Consider the following 16,468-nt stretch of genomic DNA (forward strand, 5'->3'; position numbering starts at 1 on the left):
CACAATGCCACATGTGTCAAAAGAAATGTTTTTAATATAGCCTAACTCAAGCTCAACGTTACAGCAATTCAACTCAATTACGTTATTCCTTCTATGATGGCTGCAGAGCGAGTCACAGACAGGTCGCTGCGCTAAGCACAATTCACCCCATTTACCATATATTTCCAAGTACATTTATACATATCATTTAAAATAACTCGCCACACGGTTTCTGTTTTTCACAATCCTTTATTTACTTTCGTTTTATTAAGTGAGTGCACGCACTTAGTTTAACGTTAAATTTAGCATAATGTAATTGTACCGCGGTTTGTATTACCTGCTTTTAAGTTTCATTCCTGCAGACAGGTCCGCCGCAAAAGGGGTCGCGGGCGGAAACAAGGAACATTTATTTGGTTCCTAGTGGGAGGGCTTATCAGTCCACTGCATCCATGGCCTGAGGGGACCACAGGACCCACGGTCATCTTAAAATTATTATTAAAATGTATTCATTTTCTTCTTTTAAAATTATTAGTCAACAAATGCAATACAAATATTAACTATTATATGTATATTTTGTTGTCATTCCTCAAATACCTGTAATAGCTATTATACATATTTATGTCCTTTTTTTCCCTGTATTTTGGTGCTGGCCACCATTATATAAATGAGTATTTTGGGGCCTTGGTCTGTCTTGTTTTGGGGGTGCCATGGTGTGAGTCTGTTAAGCTAAAAGGTTCTATAATTGCTAATCTGCTGTATTTTAGATCTCTGTATTTTAAGAGGCAAGAGCAGAGCTAGAGGCATTTTGTTATTTGAGCATTTCATACTTCTTTTGTTTTTTTTTTCTTATTTTTTTTTTTTACATGTTGGTTTTTTCCCTTGTTGGTTTGAGACATTTTTTTGTGGTCAACCTGTGCTGCAAACCCCTAACTTTTGCACCGCTACTTCTGTCTCTGCGCTTTTCTCTGGTACGTCCATTGCACTTCAAAGGGGCTATCCAAACAGACCCGCACTTGCTGGTCTGCACAAGGCAAGCACATAAACAGCTCACCAGCACTTCCTGTACCACACTCGCCACTGATAGGCCAGAACGCCAGCGCACATCCGCGCCTACATACAAACCAGGAAGCAAACACTAGCTCTGCTTAATGCGAATCGAGAGAGCCACATGGCAAACCGGTTATAACACTTTACCCATTTTAATTAAATGTCAAGAAGGGATATGTTTGTGACCCAAACAATCCCGGACGAGCCCCCAATTCATGTGACGACCCGGCTCAAGGACCGACACATTAAACGGACACCAGACTTTAGTTGAAGGAAATAACAAGTGTTTAATGAAAAAGAACAAAACCAAACCGAAACCAAACTAACTATATCAGCGTCAGTAATCAGCGTGCATGGAGGTGTTGGGTGCCTGAAGTGTTTGGGTGTGCTAATTAAAGCATAAAAATATGTACGGGGAAAAAGTGCAGCAGCGTCTGTGGCAGTCAGGCTTCCAGCTGGTGGAGAGAGAGAGTGAACGCCCATCATCCTTGCCCTCTTAAGGACTGCGAACAGCTGCGTGCAGTCAGGACTGCTACTCCCGACAGCATGCAGCACCCCGGCCAACAAGGGCAAATACACAGGCAAGTGAAAACAAGAGGGGAAGGGCGCACGCAAGGCCTGACAGCGCTGAATGGGCCCCCTGGCGAAATTGGACCCCAGGCATGTGCCTAGTTTTCCTAAATCCCTTGAGACCAATGGGCAGGCCTACTCACATACATAATACTAATGTGATGTCTAGGGCATAATGTCAACCAGTCTACACATTTATAGAGGATGGGTCGCTAAAGTATTCGCTACTGTAGTATTGCAACATTGCTATACACATACCTGAAAATATGCCACCCTCAAAGCCTTCACTCTATCTTCATTCCTTAGCAAAGGCACCAAGTAAATTTGTTTCATTGTGATTTGGTGCTTTTTCAAAGTTCGCCCAATTGTTGTTAGGCTGATTGAGTGGATGTTTTGGAAGATTCCGTTATCTGCCAGAATGTTTTGTTTGGATTTTCTTGATCCGTATGTCATTTCTTTGAACCGCCATGTCTGCTAGTGCCCTCTCCTGCTGGGCAGAGAGAAGACGGCCATGTCCTCCACCTGGTGGTGCTTTTTCAGTTCTAAAGTACAGTAAAGATAACAATTACAACAAAGATAATTCACACTCACACTTTAGTATTTATGAAATATTTTGTATTTGATTTATTAAAAATATTTTATTGGAAAACCTGTCACGGTTCCGCATTTTCTGTTTCTGTTTTTCCCCTTTTGGCCGCCAGATGGCGGCACTTCAGTTTTGTGTTTCAGTTTGTTTTCCCTCCCTGTGTTAATTGTATTATTGGTTTTAATTATTCTATCATTGTTCCCACCTGTGTCTTGTTATCCCCTCCTTTTCTGGTTTGATTGTTCATTGAGTTCGCCTGTGTTTTGTTACCCTTGTCTATTTAAGTTCTTTGTTTCCTGACTCGGGTGCTGGTTCCTTGTGTTTCTGCCTGCGTTCCTGCTTGTGTGTGTTCCACCCTGCCTGTGTTCCGCCCTGCCCGTGTTCTGTTTTGTTTTTTTCAGTTCTTAAGAATCTTTTTGTGTTTGTGGTTTTGCCCCTTGTGGCTTTTTGTTTGTTCCCTGTTTGTTAAGTAAAGTCTGTTTGAATTTTCCTTTTGGAGTCTCCCGTGTTTTTTTACTCTGTGCCTGGGTCCAACCCCCGAATCCCTGACAAAACCAAATACTTTCACAAACAGTTATAAAAACATACATTCCTTTAAATAAATGCTTTCCTGGGAAACCAAATACTTTTTCAAATAGTATTTAGAGCCTTTTAAAAATGTATTAAATTACAAATACAATTGTAAAATATTTAAAATATCCCAGAGTTCTTTGTACAATACTCCTTCGGGCTAGGGGTTGAATTTGGGCATGGGTAGCCTATGTCGGCAATTTTAAACAACCCATGTGCTGCCTCTAACAGTCAGTAGCCTAAATGCCCGTACATGTCTTTGCATGGGAAATGGCAAACTCAGACTTCTTGATAAGTTACTTGCCAGTTTGTTTGTTCCCATGAAATATTTTGAAAGTTAGTGGCTTTTACTGCATTTCCTCTTTTTCTGTGGTCAGAGCATTCGACAGCTATGCAAACAGTTCCTTCTTAGACACAGATAAAGGTTAGACACAGAAAATAAAATTCATCTATACATTCTCACCACCAATTAACAATGGAAATTGGTACAGTTGGACTGGAGCCATCAGCAGTCACCTGACGCATTCTAGTCAATACTGTCCTCTAAATTGGACAAAACGCTTGAATTTCAGAGCTGATAGGTTCTCACATATCCAATGTGTAACGGGACGGGTGCTGGGACCCAGGCGCAGAGTGGAAAAAAAAAAAAAAAAAACACGAAACTCAAAAGGGAGAAAATTAACAAAGACTTTACTTACAGAAAGGCAAACAAACAGGGAACAGAAAAGGACACGAAGGGCAAAACAACTCAAAAAATATCTAAATAAAACCGAAAACAAGAGGAACTCACAAACATGGTCAGGGCAGAACACAGGCAGGTAGAGGACAAGGGCAGGTCAAACAGAGCACAAGGGCAGGTCAAACAAAACACAGGCAGGTATAATCGGTGGTTTGCAAACAGACATCGGAAACAAACACAAGAAGGCAGGTACATGAAAGTCAGGAAACAAACACAAGAAGGCAGGTACATGAAAGTCAGGAAACAAACACAAGAAGGCAGGTACATGAAAGTCAGGAAACAAACACAAGGAACCAGCACCCGAGTCAAGGGAACAGAGAACTTAAATAGACAGGGGTAACAAGACACAGGTGAACTCAAAAAACAATCAAACCAAAAGGAGGGGATAAGACACAGGTGGGAACAATGATGGGATAACGAGACAATGAAACAATCATACAATTAACAGGGGGGGAGCAGGACACAAAACAGAAGTGCCGCCATCTGGCGGCCCAACAAGGGAAACACAGACAGGAAAACAGGACCATGACACAATGCTTCTCAAGTCTTTCAACAGCTTAGTGCAATTGCTTATGTTGCACCACCGGCTTTATGTTGTGAAAGTATTTTCAAATAATTTCATTAAATCAAACCCTTTTTATTTGAAAATTCAGTATTTTTAAAGACATTTGAAGATAATTGTGAATAAAGGCAAATGTTCCTTAAATACATTTTGTGATTTAAATACTCAGTATTCTCAGTATTTCAAATATAATTTCAAACTATTTCTAAAAAAAAGTGTTTAAAAGTAATAACTGAATCATTTCACAACAGCATGTTTTTGTGAGAATTCTGAATATATATTAAATTGTGTTCCATAAAGTCATACAGTTTAAAAGCATTCTCAGCTGTGCTCCTAACACGTTGCCTAATACTCATTGAAGTTATTAGCAGGTAAATCACAGTCAGGGGTTGACAGCTTTGGCCCTGGAGACCCGCAAAATATCTGCATTTTCATTTCCACTCAGCACTTAGTCGATCGATTAAAGCAGTTGATTTCACAGTTAACGCACATCGTCTGGTTTCTAGGTTTTCGTTTTTAAGGCGAAAACAAAAACTAGCAGACCCTGGACCTCTGGGGATCAAGACCAGGCCACTCCTGAAAAATGGTACGATTTGTCATTTGTCATTTTGTTGGTGTCTGGAGCTTTGCAGCTGAGGACGGATTCCATGGTGGACATGCTAAGGAGCCTGACCCTCCTGGAGGTGCTGAAGGAGTCCATGGAGAAGAAGGGGCTCGCTGAGGTGAAGGAGGCGGTGGAGGACCTGCTCATCAGCAGGGTGAACATCGCTGTGGTGGGGGAGAGCAGCCCGGAGAAAACCGCCCTCCTCAACTCCCTACGCGGCCTGGGGCCCGGGGACGGTGGGGCGGCCCAGTTCCCCTCCCCCAGCCCCCAAGAGGAGCTGACAGTTTACCCAAAACCCAAACACCCCGACATCCGACTGTGGGACCTGCCCGTGGTCCCTGATGGCTCTCCCTTTGACCCAGAGGTGTACAAGAAAGTCAAGTTCCTGCGCTACAATGCCGTCATCGTGACGTCCTCTCGGATGCGGTTTTGCAGCAACAGCGCCCTCGTGTGGCGGGAGGCCAGATCGCTCCAGAGGGAGGCTGTGTACTTCGCCTTGCTGGCCTCTGAGCACGACTCACAGGAGTCCATGGAGCCTAGGCGGAAAGTCAGCCAGGAGTCGTTGGGGTCGGAGGGCCTGGCTTCCCCGAGGGTCTTCCTGGTACGTGGCACCGCCTTGGAGACCCTGGACTTCCCCGAAATCCTGGAGGAAATGTGGCGACTCGCTGGGCCTGGACGACGTGTCGCTGGAGGGGCTGGCCCGCCTAAGGGAGCGGGACGGGATGCGGCTCAAGGTCCTGCGTGCCTGCCCCCTCTCCCGGGAGGTCACCAAGGGCGCCGTGAAGAAGCTGCTGGCAGCCACAGAGAAACAGAAGCCCACTGGTGCCCGCGTGGTGGAGATGTCGCTGCCTGTCCAAGTCCGCCAGCCGCTCCTTCGCCACCATGTTCTTGGCGCTCAATGGCGCCATCGACGACATGGCCGCCGATGCGGAAAGGGTGGTGGCGGCTGCAGTTGGGGGGGCAGATTGAGAAACTGAATTTTTCGCGACCAATTTAAGAAAAAAAAAAAAAAAAAAAACCGGAGGTGGCCTAATACTTTTCGGCCTGTACTGTTCATGTTGCATTACGCATTTGCATTAATTTGATATTTTTGTTTGTTAATTTTCCATGTATTTCTTGCACCGTGAACATTACATCAGACATAAGAAAGCTCTTTAATGAAAACAAAAAATGCAAAATGACTTGAAGTGATATTTCATGGCAACGCTTGCTGAACTTGGCTCCGTTGTTATTATCACTTGCTGCATTATGAGATCAGGTATTGAGTGATGATGCTTTGGTTCTGGGAATAAACTCATTGCAAATATCCAAAAAGAATCTTATTTCTCTCCCTTCTTTCCATGAAGAAGTCGGTTCCCAGTAACAGCTGCAGAAGACTATTTAAAACAGTGGGGGGAAGTACAAAAATACAGTATTGAGTGAGAAAGAAAGACAGTGACACTTCCCACCGCATCCTCTGCAGGAAACAGGTTCTTTTTTTTTCTTTTGACACTTGGCTAAACTGTGAAAATGCACTACCAAGAAGGGGGGTTCTGTGTGTGTATATTTCCTGTCTAAGGAAGAGGGGCCATTTTTAAGTTTCAGTCATTTTACGATAAGGACATAGTACATCCAGATTAACTGTAGCTGATTTCTAATCCTCTGTCACATCCAACTTGTAGGTAAGCAGCCACTTTTACAATTCTTTCATGGGTAAATGATTTCCAGCATTTCTGTTTCTGATGGGGTTGTCTCTCTACCCCCCCTCCAGGTACAGGTATCAATGCCATTGCTACAACAGTTATTAACATTTCATTTGAATGTTTGTGAGTTTAGTAGCTTTTGTCTGTACTCTGCCTTGTTTCTGGTCTGGGAAAACAAATAGCAAGTGTTATCGCTTTAAATAGAAATTGACTTTGCTGTTATTGTGGCCTTTTGAGTTCAAAATAGAGGTACGTTGATTTAACTAATTTAGTAACTCCATTCAGGAAAGATATGCACTCAAATATGAAAGATATTTCAGTCAAATATTCTTATTCAAAAATATTAACACCATACTGTACATATTAATATTTTAGAAGATTACTAGTGGAGATACTGTGGAGATATGACGTGCTTTTGACTCAAATTCTGTGTGGATCCCTGATTGTACAACACATCCTTGCGTAAGATGTTTATTTTATTCAGATGCTGATCTTTCTGGGTGTACTAGGAAAGAGTAGGCTGTGTAGATTGTTCACAATATAGAATGGTGTCTTGGACTGCAATTAATTAAATAATGCTGTTTTTTTAACAGTTCATAAGTGGGTTCACAGTGTCTTCTTTTCCAGATTTCTCACACTGATCATGATCTCTTTCTGGGCCATGGTCTTCTTTCTGATCGGTGGTATGTACCTGCTACGACATCCCTGTCCCTTGCATGTTTCGTTATGCCCTTGTCTCTGTCACTGACACACTTCACTCATAAGCATTTTTTTCCCCAGTAGAAATCGGTCCTTGTTACTGTACGCATGACGATCAGCATAGCAACCACGGTTTTATGAATGAACACAATGTTAACTTCTGAGGATTATCTTTCTTCTGCAATCCAACAGTGCAATATTAAGAACAGAAAAATCCACTTTAGAGGCAGACTGACTTCTCTAATGGTTCCTTCTTTTCTCTCCCTCTCTTTCTCTCTCCTTTTCTACCGTAAGACTCTGCTTGCAGTGTCAGTAAGATGACGGCCAAAGAGGGCTCCTGTGTGACGGTCCAATTAACTCTGTCCAATATAGGGAATTCTGGGTACAGTGTTTGGTTGAAGGACGCCGTGTGGAATAAGGAGGCAAAGGATTTTGAGGGCACAATTGTGCACAGCCTCAAACCTGACAAACCCGCCGCGAGTGAATTTAAAAACAGAGTGTCTGTGGGTTCCACTGGGGATTTATACAGATTGACCATCAGTAACCTGAGCCCGCAAGACAGCGGAAATTACTCGGTTAGATACTATGATGAAGATGAGCCTTCTTATAAACTGAGCAGCTCGACAATGAGTCTTGATGTTCAGGGTAAGTTATTTTGCAGTGATATATATATATATATGATAGAGGCCCCTTTATGTTCACCATCCAGTAGTTGTCTAATTGTCTACTGTATGAAAAGTATTTGTCTGGTATTGGATTTATGATTTAAGCGGCAGTCGTTGCAAAGATGCACAACCGGCAATCCTGAAGAAGCATGCTTCAGTTACCAACAGTGATGTATTTGTAAGGAATCTGTGTACAATATGAATGCTGATAGCTGTTGTCCCTTAACCTGCTACTGGCAAAACTGTCAGCATTGTCATTTCAGATATTCACAACTCGAAAGCCTGAAGGAACATACTTCAAGGTTACCCACAGTAATGCTTTTGCTTATATTTGCAGATGGCTGCTATGCAATTAAGCTGGTTTCATTTTATTTTGTTCTGGGCTCACTTAAACACAGATATCATCTCATTATCACCATGAGCATCTGCATTTATGTATTTTATGAGGGACTGTGTACAATTACTCACATTCACGATAGTCGTATGAGCCAGCCAAGAGACCGCACGTTGCTTTACAATGATAGCCCCCGAGCAGAGGGGGCTGCACGCTTTCCTCAGACAAAGAAGCCCAGAACATGACAAAAATAGTCTTTAGGCAACTAAAAAAATCCATCACAGATTAACACATGATGATGAAACTGATGATAATCATCATCATCATCATCATAATCATCTTCTTCATCATAATCATTATCATCCTCATTTTAATCATCTTCATCATCATATTCATGATCGTAATCATCATCATCATCATCACCATCTTCATCATCATAACGATCTTCCCCTGTCGAACCTCTGCAGAGAGCCCTTGCCAGGTCAGCGTAACAGGGCCGGAGTTGGTCCAGACGGGGACGGAGGTGATTTTGCGGTGCTCCACCGTGGGGCCCTGCCAGTACAGCCCTGAGTGGCGTAGCTCAGGGCCAGGCCTGGCCTCCAGTGAAGTCATTGACACCCAGGGTGCGAAAACAGCCCAGCTGCGCTTCAAAGCGGACTGGTCACATAACGGGGTGGAGTTCTCCTGTTGGCCGTCGCCGAGCAACGACGCGTGCGCCTCCAGAAACATCACGCTGGCCGTGGAATGTAAGTCGCGCAATTAAAATTTTTATTGTTTTACCTGCCGACGCTGCAATCTTCATATCAGAGACACCGAAGCTACGTTTTACACATAACTGATATCTGAATTACCCACAATGCTATTGATCCAGTCTCTGTGCATTTTTTCCCATAGTTTACAGAAAGCTTTCTTCCTCATTTATTTATTTATTTAGGATCCCCATTAGCAATACACAGTGTGCAGCTAATATCCCTTGTGTTCTGCATGATACATTTATTACGAAAAAATGGCAACCTGTCATGTCTGTCCAGGGCTGCCCTGTATGTGCCAAAAATGTCATGTCCCTTATGTGACACCCATTGAGTATGACCTCGTGTCCCTGTATGTCCCACAAAGTTTTACCTGCTGTCGATTAGTTCCTGAAAAAAGCAGGTGACTGAAAAGCCAAATCTGGTATGTGGTGCTTTTATTGAATATGAGCCACCAAATCCGGGGTGCTCTATAGATCCGGCAGGAAACCAAATGGACTCAGTTTGACAGCGTGTGCTGTGGGTCAACAGAAATCCTACCGTTAGTGTGTAGCTAGTTGTTGATTAAGGCATGCAACCAGTTTATTTTGTTTGTTTAGCACTAGCTCCTGTAACCATAGTGAACAGTGAATATTTACAGTAGTATACAACATGAAAAAACCTTGTAAAAGACGATTGATTATCCGTTGATTAAGTAAGTTGTGATTGATTAAGAACTTATTGACTCAAAAGCATTGATTAAATCCAGTGGAACAGCACATAATGCATCTGTAAGCACCCTGAAACAATCTGAAAATCACCACAGACCAATCTGCATTCTTATTTAGACGCTCCAAAGGAGGTCAGGATAACAGCGAGCAGGACATTGGAGGGGATCTATGAAGGAGCTGCAGTCAGCCTGACCTGCGAGGTCCAGAGCAGCAATCCAAGCGTGCGGTCATACTCCTGGTACAGAGACCGCACCGCCCTGGGTGAAACTGGCCCAGTGCTCCGTTTCCCGGCCGTACGACTCGAGGACAGAGGCTCTTACCACTGCCAAGCCTCAAACTCCGCGGGCTCGGGGGATTCCCTGGAGGTTACGATCACCGTTAACTGTGAGTCCGCCGCTGCTGCTCACGTCATGCTCTGTGGAACGGCGGCGACATGGAGAGTGTCTGTAGTGTGCTCGTCAGTCTGTTCTGTCACAGTCTGTGCTTCCCTGTCACAGTCTGTGCCGTGCTGTCACAGTCTGTGCCGTGCTGTCACAGTGTTTTTCTGGTCTTGTTTTCACTGAAACCAGGTTTGCTTGTGTTATACAGAGTGACGTTACAGCACTTTCCCTCCTCTCCTCTTCCTCCCCCCCCCCCACCGCACACGTCTTTGCCCAGGCTTACCGTCTCGGCTCTCGTCTGTTTCCCCACCCACAGACGGGCCTACTGGCCTCACCCTTTCCATGGATCGCGAGGCGAGAGAGTCCAGCCTGGTCACCATCCAATGCTCTGTGGAGAGCTTCCCACCGTCGGAGCTCACCCTGACCTGGGCCCCGCCCTCCCCCGATCGCCTCTCTGACCTGTCCCGGCACCCCAAACGCCCTCAAGGAAAGTCCACGGTCCAGTCAACACGCACCTCTCTCGCCGCCTCCTTCATCGCGTCTGTCGAACACGCGGGCCGGTACACCTGCCGGGCCAAAAACTCTGAGGGGCGGGAAGAAACCACAAAGGAACTGGTAGTGTACTGTAAGTGGGCGGAGTCCCGAGATGCTAATGTCATGCTTGTTTCAGTTCCTTGTGCCGGGTGGCCCCGTTAGGGGTATCTGCTGGTGCGGTCTCCCCATCACTCTATCAGTTTGTAACAGGCAGTCCTGACCTTGCAAGTAGTTTTGCAACTAGCAGATAGCAACTGCTACCAGAGTAAGGGGAGATGCTGAGTGCGATACCCATGTTTGAAATATCTGCCGATTCATACTTCATAATAAAATAAGGGTTCACGCTCATGTTCTTGTTTAGCATGGTTTATATCTCTATGCCACTGGTAAAGCAATGAATGCCTCCACCACTTTAGTGGCTTTGTGGTTGATAGATAATTTGGGAGACTTTTAGTATTTTTTTTTTGTAACTATAAATATATGTTTATATTTTTGACATTATTTTTGCCCATCCCCGGCCACATCGCTCGGGGGATTCCCCGGAGGTTACGATCACCGTTAACTGTGAGTCCGCCGCTGCTGCTCATGTCATGCTCTGTGGAACGGCGGCGACATGGAGACGCGAAAACGCGAGAACACGAGAGTGTTTCGATGTCGAGCGCAGGCCGTCCAGCCCAGGATCGGCCTGTTCATGTCGTCCTCCCTAGCCAGTGTATTTGGTAAACAAATAATGTATTCACTTTTTTCCCCCCAGATGGACCCAGAGGCACAAAGATTAGGGCCAGCTGTTGTCAGGGAGGGGTGAAGGCCGGCGAAAGCCTGACCCTCACCTGCGAGACTAACGCCCGTCCTGAGCCCTACGGCTACACCTGGTTCCGCACGATTACAGAGCCTGGTGGACAGAGGGGTCCAGGAAGGATGGTCAGGTCTGATGGGCGATACCTCAGATTCTGGCACATCAGTGCAGGCGACGCCGGGGAATACACGTGCCAGGCTAAGAACATCATCAGCGCTGAAAACTCCACTGCTCTCCGTGTAGATGTCCTGTGTGAGTGCTGTATTTAGAGTCCCAGTGCTCTCCGTGTAGACGTCCTGTGTGAGTGCTGTATTTAGAGTCCCAGTGCTCTCCGTGTAGACGTCCTGTGTGAGTGCTGTATTTAGAGTCCCAGTGCTCTCCGTGTAGACGTCCTGTGTGAGCGCTGTATTTAGAGACCTAGTGCTCTCCGTGTAGACGTCCTGTGTGAGTGCTGTATTTAGAGTCCCAGTGCTCTCCGTGTAGACGTCCTGTTTGAGTGCTGTATTTAGAGTCCCAGTGCTCTCCGTGTAGACGTCCTGTGTGAGTGCTGTATTTAGAGTCCCAGTGCTCTCCGTGTAGACGTCCTGTGTGAGTGCTGTATTTAGAGTCCCAGTGCTCTCCGTGTAGACGTCCTGTGTGAGTGCTGTATTTAGAGTCTCAGTGCTCTCCGTGTAGACGTCCTGTGTGAGTGCTGTATTTAGAGTCCCAGTGCTCTCCGTGTGTACGTCCTGTGTGAGTGCTGTATTTAGAGTCTCAGTGCTCTCTGTGTATACGTCAGGTGTGAGTCCCAGCGCATTGTGAATACTCAGCCTGTGACTGTTACAGCGAATGTCTGTGATTCATTGTCACCGTAGTTGTCTGTGCTCTCCAATCACCATCCGTTCTCTGCTCTTACTCTTTGACTGTTTTTTCAGCGCGATCACAGTTTGTGTTGTCATAATCTTCAGCACTGTCACAGTCTGCTGTGTTGTCTGTGCTGCCCTGTCAGTGTCTGTAGTGTGCTCGTCAGTCTGTTCTGTCACAGTCTGTGCTGCCCTGTCTCTGTCTGTGCTTCTCTGTCACAGTCTGTGCCGTGCTGTCACGGTGTTTTTCTGGTCTTGTTTTCACTGAAACCAGGTTTGCTTGTGTTATACAGAGTGACGTTACAGCACTTTCCTTCCTCTCCTCTTCCTCCCCCCCCCATCCCCCTCCCTACCCCCCATCGCACACGTCTTTGCCCAGGCTTACCATCTCGGCTCTCGTCTGTTTCCCCACCCACAGACGGGCCTACAGGCCTCAACCTGTCCATGGATAGCGAGGTGAGAGAGTCCAGCCTGGTCACCATCCACTGCTCTGTGGAGAGCTTCCCTCTGTCCGAGCTCACCCTGACCTGGGCCCCGCCCTCCTCCGATCGCCTCTCTGACCTGTCCCGGCACCCCAAACGCCTCCAAGGAAATTACACGGACCAGCCAACACGCACCTCTCTCGTCGCCTCCTTCATCACGTCTGTCGAACAAGCGGGCCGGTACACCTGCCGGGCCAAAAACTCTGAGGGCCTGAAAGAAACCACAAAGGACCTGGTAGTGCACTGTAAGTGGGCGGAGTCCCGAGATGCTAATGTCATGCTTGTTTCAGTTCCTTGTGCCGGGTGGCCCCGTTAGGGGTATCTGCTGGTGCGGTCTCCCCATCACTCTATCAGTTTGTAACAGGCAGTCCTGACCTTGCAAGTAGTTTTGCAACTAGCAGATAGCAACTGCTACCAGAGTAAGGGGAGATGCTGAGTGCGATACCCATGTTTGAAATATCTGCCGATTCATACTTCATAATAAAATAAGGGTTCACGCTCATGTTCTTTTTTAGCATGGTTTATATCTCTGTGCCACTGGTAAAGCAATGAATGCCTCCACCACTTTAATGGCTTTGTGGTTGATAGATAATTTTGGAGACTTTTAGTATTTTTTTTTTGTAACTATAAATATATGTTTATATTTTTGACATTATTTTTGCCCATCCCCGGCCACATCGCTCGGGGGATTCCCCGGAGGTTACGATCACCGTTAACTGTGAGTCCGCCGCTGCTGCTCATGTCATGCTCAGTGGAACGGCGGCGACATGGAGACGCGAGAACGCGAGAACACAAGAACACGAGAGTGTTTCGATGTCGAGCGCACGCCGTCCAGCCCAGGATCGGCCTGTTCATGTCTTCCTGCCTAGCCAGTGTATTTGGTAAACAAATAATGTATTCCCTTTTTTTCCCCAGATGGACCCAGAGGCACAAAGATTAAGGCCAGCTGTTGTCAGGGAGGGGTGAAGGCCGGCGAAAGCCTGACCCTCACCTGCGAGACCAACGCCCGTCCTGAGCCCTACGGCTACACCTGGTTCCGCACGATTACAGAGCCTGGTGGACAGAGGGGTCCAGGAAGGACCGAGGTTCCCGTGCCTTCTAACGGACGGTCTGACGGGCGAGACCTCAAATGGGAGCACATCAGTGCAAGCGACGCCGGGGAATACACGTGCCAGGCCAAGAACATCATCAGCGCTCAAAAATCCACCATTCTCCGTGTAGCCGTCTTGTGTGAGTGCTGTATTTAGAGTCCCAGTGCTCTCCGTGTAGACGTCCTGTGTGAGTGCTGTATTTAGAGTCCCAGTGCTCTCCGTGTAGACGTCCTGTGTGAATGCTGTATTTAGAGACCTAGTGCTCTTCGTGTAGACGTCCTGTGTGAGTGCTGTATTTAGAGTCCCAGTGCATTGTGAATACTCAGCCTGTGACTGTTATCGATCTGTGATTTACTGTTGGAGTGTCTGTGATTCACCGCTATGGTTTGTGTCCCACAGTCACAGCGAATGTCTGTGATTCATTGTCACCGTAGTTGTCTGTGCTCTCCAATCACCACTCACCCTCTGCTCTTACTCTTTGACTGTTTTTTCCACAGCAACAGATATGAATGCAGTGCTTTTTACCATTAGACCTCCAGCCCTGGAAAGCCAGATTGGCTCATCAAGTTGTTTCTCAGAAGAGTCACATCAGGCAGAAAGCACAGTTATTTTTTGGGATTTTCTCGATTATGTTAAATTGCCAGGTGGTAGTTCAATATAATGGGTAAAGAACTGGTCTTGCAAACTAAAGGTTGTGGGTTTGATTCATGGGCGGGGAACTGCATTGCACCCTTGAGCAGTGTACTTACTCAACTGCTTCAGTATTTATCCAAATATATGAATAGGTACAACGTAAAAAAGCCAAAGCTGAGTAACTTTCTTTGGATAAGGATGTCTGCTAAATGCTCTCGAACAAAATATATATAAAATGATTTGAAACTTCATTCCAAAAATCAAAATCTAATGATTTTTCCACCTTTCCATTAATTGTACAACAGAAAAAACCAGTACAAACCATTTTTTTAGCATTATGGGTCTAGCTATGGCAATAAGCTGTGTTTCTTCATAAATTCCAAGGTAATTTTGATCATTAGTGAGGGAAGAAATATGACAATACTTGGGTTCATTAGCAATAGAGAAGCTTGCTACATTGCCTTTTAAAAAACAAATATTTTTCTTCCAGATCCTCTGAAGAACACCTCAGTGTCTGTCAGTCCCTCTGACTCAGTGTTTGCAGGCAGCTCTGTGACTCTGACCTGCAGCAATAATGTCAACCCACCAGTGCAGAACTACACCTGGTATAAAGTGAGTGGGACAGACATGAGCAATGTAGGAACTGGACAGAACCTCACATTCAATGTGACTGAGTCCAGTGGCAGTGAACAGTACTACTGTGAAGCACAGAATGAACATGGCAAGGAGAACTCATCAACTGTACAGCTCAATGTGATATGTATGTTCACTGCATCTATTATATAATTGTATAAATCATATTATTGTTATATGTGTGCAGCTGTCATATTAGTAACTGTGGATCCTGTGTTCAGACATGCCTCAGATCTCTGGCTCTGGGAGCTGCAGCAGAACTGCAGCAGAGATCAGCTGCTCCTGTGAGAGCCGTGGGAATCCCTCTCCCAGCATGGAGTGGCGTGTGTCTGGACTGTGGGTCACTAACTCTACTGACAGAGTCATCAGGGAGGAGCAGCTGGGGAACACAGGCCTGAGGAGCTCCCTCACCATGCGCCAATCACAGGGAGACACGCCCACTCTCCTCTGCGTCAGCACCAACACTCTCGGCTCCTCCAGCCTCCATTACATTATAGGTATTTAGCTGACGCTCTTATCCAGAGCGACTTACAACAGAGTAACCAAACTCAGGATCAAGTCCGCTTAAGTCCATTGAACAACATGTAGATAAAAAGCCTTTACTATGATGCATACAATAAGGAGAAACAAGATAGTCTGAACAAAAATTTTTTTTTTTTTTTTTTTTTTTTTTTTTTTTATAGTTATGGGAGGGGGTTTAGGGAAGAGGAGAGAGGTACACAGAGAAGAGGTGCGTCTTGAGTTTCCGTTTGAAGGTGCTCAGACACTCTGCTGTTCTGACCTCCACTGGAAGATCGTTCCACCATCGTGGGGCCAGAACTGCAAAGAGTCGAGACCTTGTTGCTGCTCGTGTAGGGGGAGGAATCAGCCGCCCTGTAGTAGCCGATCGGAGCGATCTGGCCGGCTTGTAGGGTCTGATCATCTTCTGCAGATAACCAGGAGCTGACCCTTGACTGCTTGGAAAGCAAGCACCAGTGTCTTAAACCGGATGCGAGCTTGCACTGGTAGCCAGTGGAGGGAGATGAGGAGGGGAGTGACGTGGGAGTCACGAGGGAGGTTGTAAACCAGACGTGCTGCTGCATTCTGGATGAGCTGAAGGGGTCTGGTGGCTGATGCTGGGAGACCAGCCAGGAGGGAGTTGCAGTAGTCCAGACGTGACAGTATCATGGCCTGGACCAGGAGCTGTGTGGAATAATTGGTGAGGAGTGGTCTTATTCTGCGGATATTGTATAGGATGAACCTGCACGACCGGGTGGTTGCCGCGATATTCTCAGAGAGTGACAGCCTGTTGTCGAGCACAACTCCAAGATTTCGGGCACTCTGTGAAGGGTGTAGGGGAGTGTCTCCTAAAGAAATGGGGAGATGAGAAGTGGGAGAGGTAAGAGAAGGAATATGGAGAAGTTCCGTTTTGTTTGTGTTGAGCTTGAGCTGGTGTTTGGTCATCCAGCTCTGGATGTCACTCAGGCAGGCGGATATGCGATCGGAGACCTGAGTGTCTGTGGGAGAGAAAGAGTAGAAAAGTTGAATATCATCTGCATAGAGATGATATGACATGCCATGGGCGGCAATAACAGGCCAAGG

General features: G+C 46.0%; 1 protein-coding gene and 1 long non-coding RNA gene across 6 annotated transcripts in view; both read left to right on the forward strand.

Annotated features, from left to right (window-relative positions):
• The window catches only part of LOC135237291 (B-cell receptor CD22-like), a 78,095-nt gene extending 65,063 nt beyond the window's left edge, over positions 1-13,032 (forward strand). For 2 of the 5 annotated variants that reach the window (XM_064304323.1, XM_064304332.1), the window contains one exon: positions 12,467-13,032. In XM_064304323.1, coding sequence (XP_064160393.1) covers positions 12,467-12,846 — 380 coding nt within the window. In that variant the 3' untranslated portion in view covers positions 12,847-13,032. Of the gene's footprint in view, positions 1-5,473; positions 6,319-6,966; positions 7,023-7,332; positions 7,684-8,504; positions 8,784-9,613; positions 9,881-11,164; positions 11,459-12,466 lie in introns of those variants that run through there. The other 3 variants (XM_064304305.1, XM_064304341.1, XM_064304314.1) reach the window with 3 other exon arrangements.
• Positions 13,033-13,209: 177 nt separating this feature from the next.
• Positions 13,210-15,367, forward strand: LOC135237437 (uncharacterized). The gene is made up of 3 exons (XR_010324826.1): positions 13,210-13,248; positions 13,446-15,014; positions 15,109-15,367. It is a non-coding gene; the product is annotated as an uncharacterized LOC135237437 (long non-coding RNA).
• Positions 15,368-16,468: the final 1,101 nt, after the last annotated feature.

Source organism: Anguilla rostrata, chromosome 1 (genome assembly GCF_018555375.3).
Source record: "Anguilla rostrata isolate EN2019 chromosome 1, ASM1855537v3, whole genome shotgun sequence".
NCBI classification, from domain to species: Eukaryota; Metazoa; Chordata; class Actinopteri; order Anguilliformes; family Anguillidae; genus Anguilla; species Anguilla rostrata.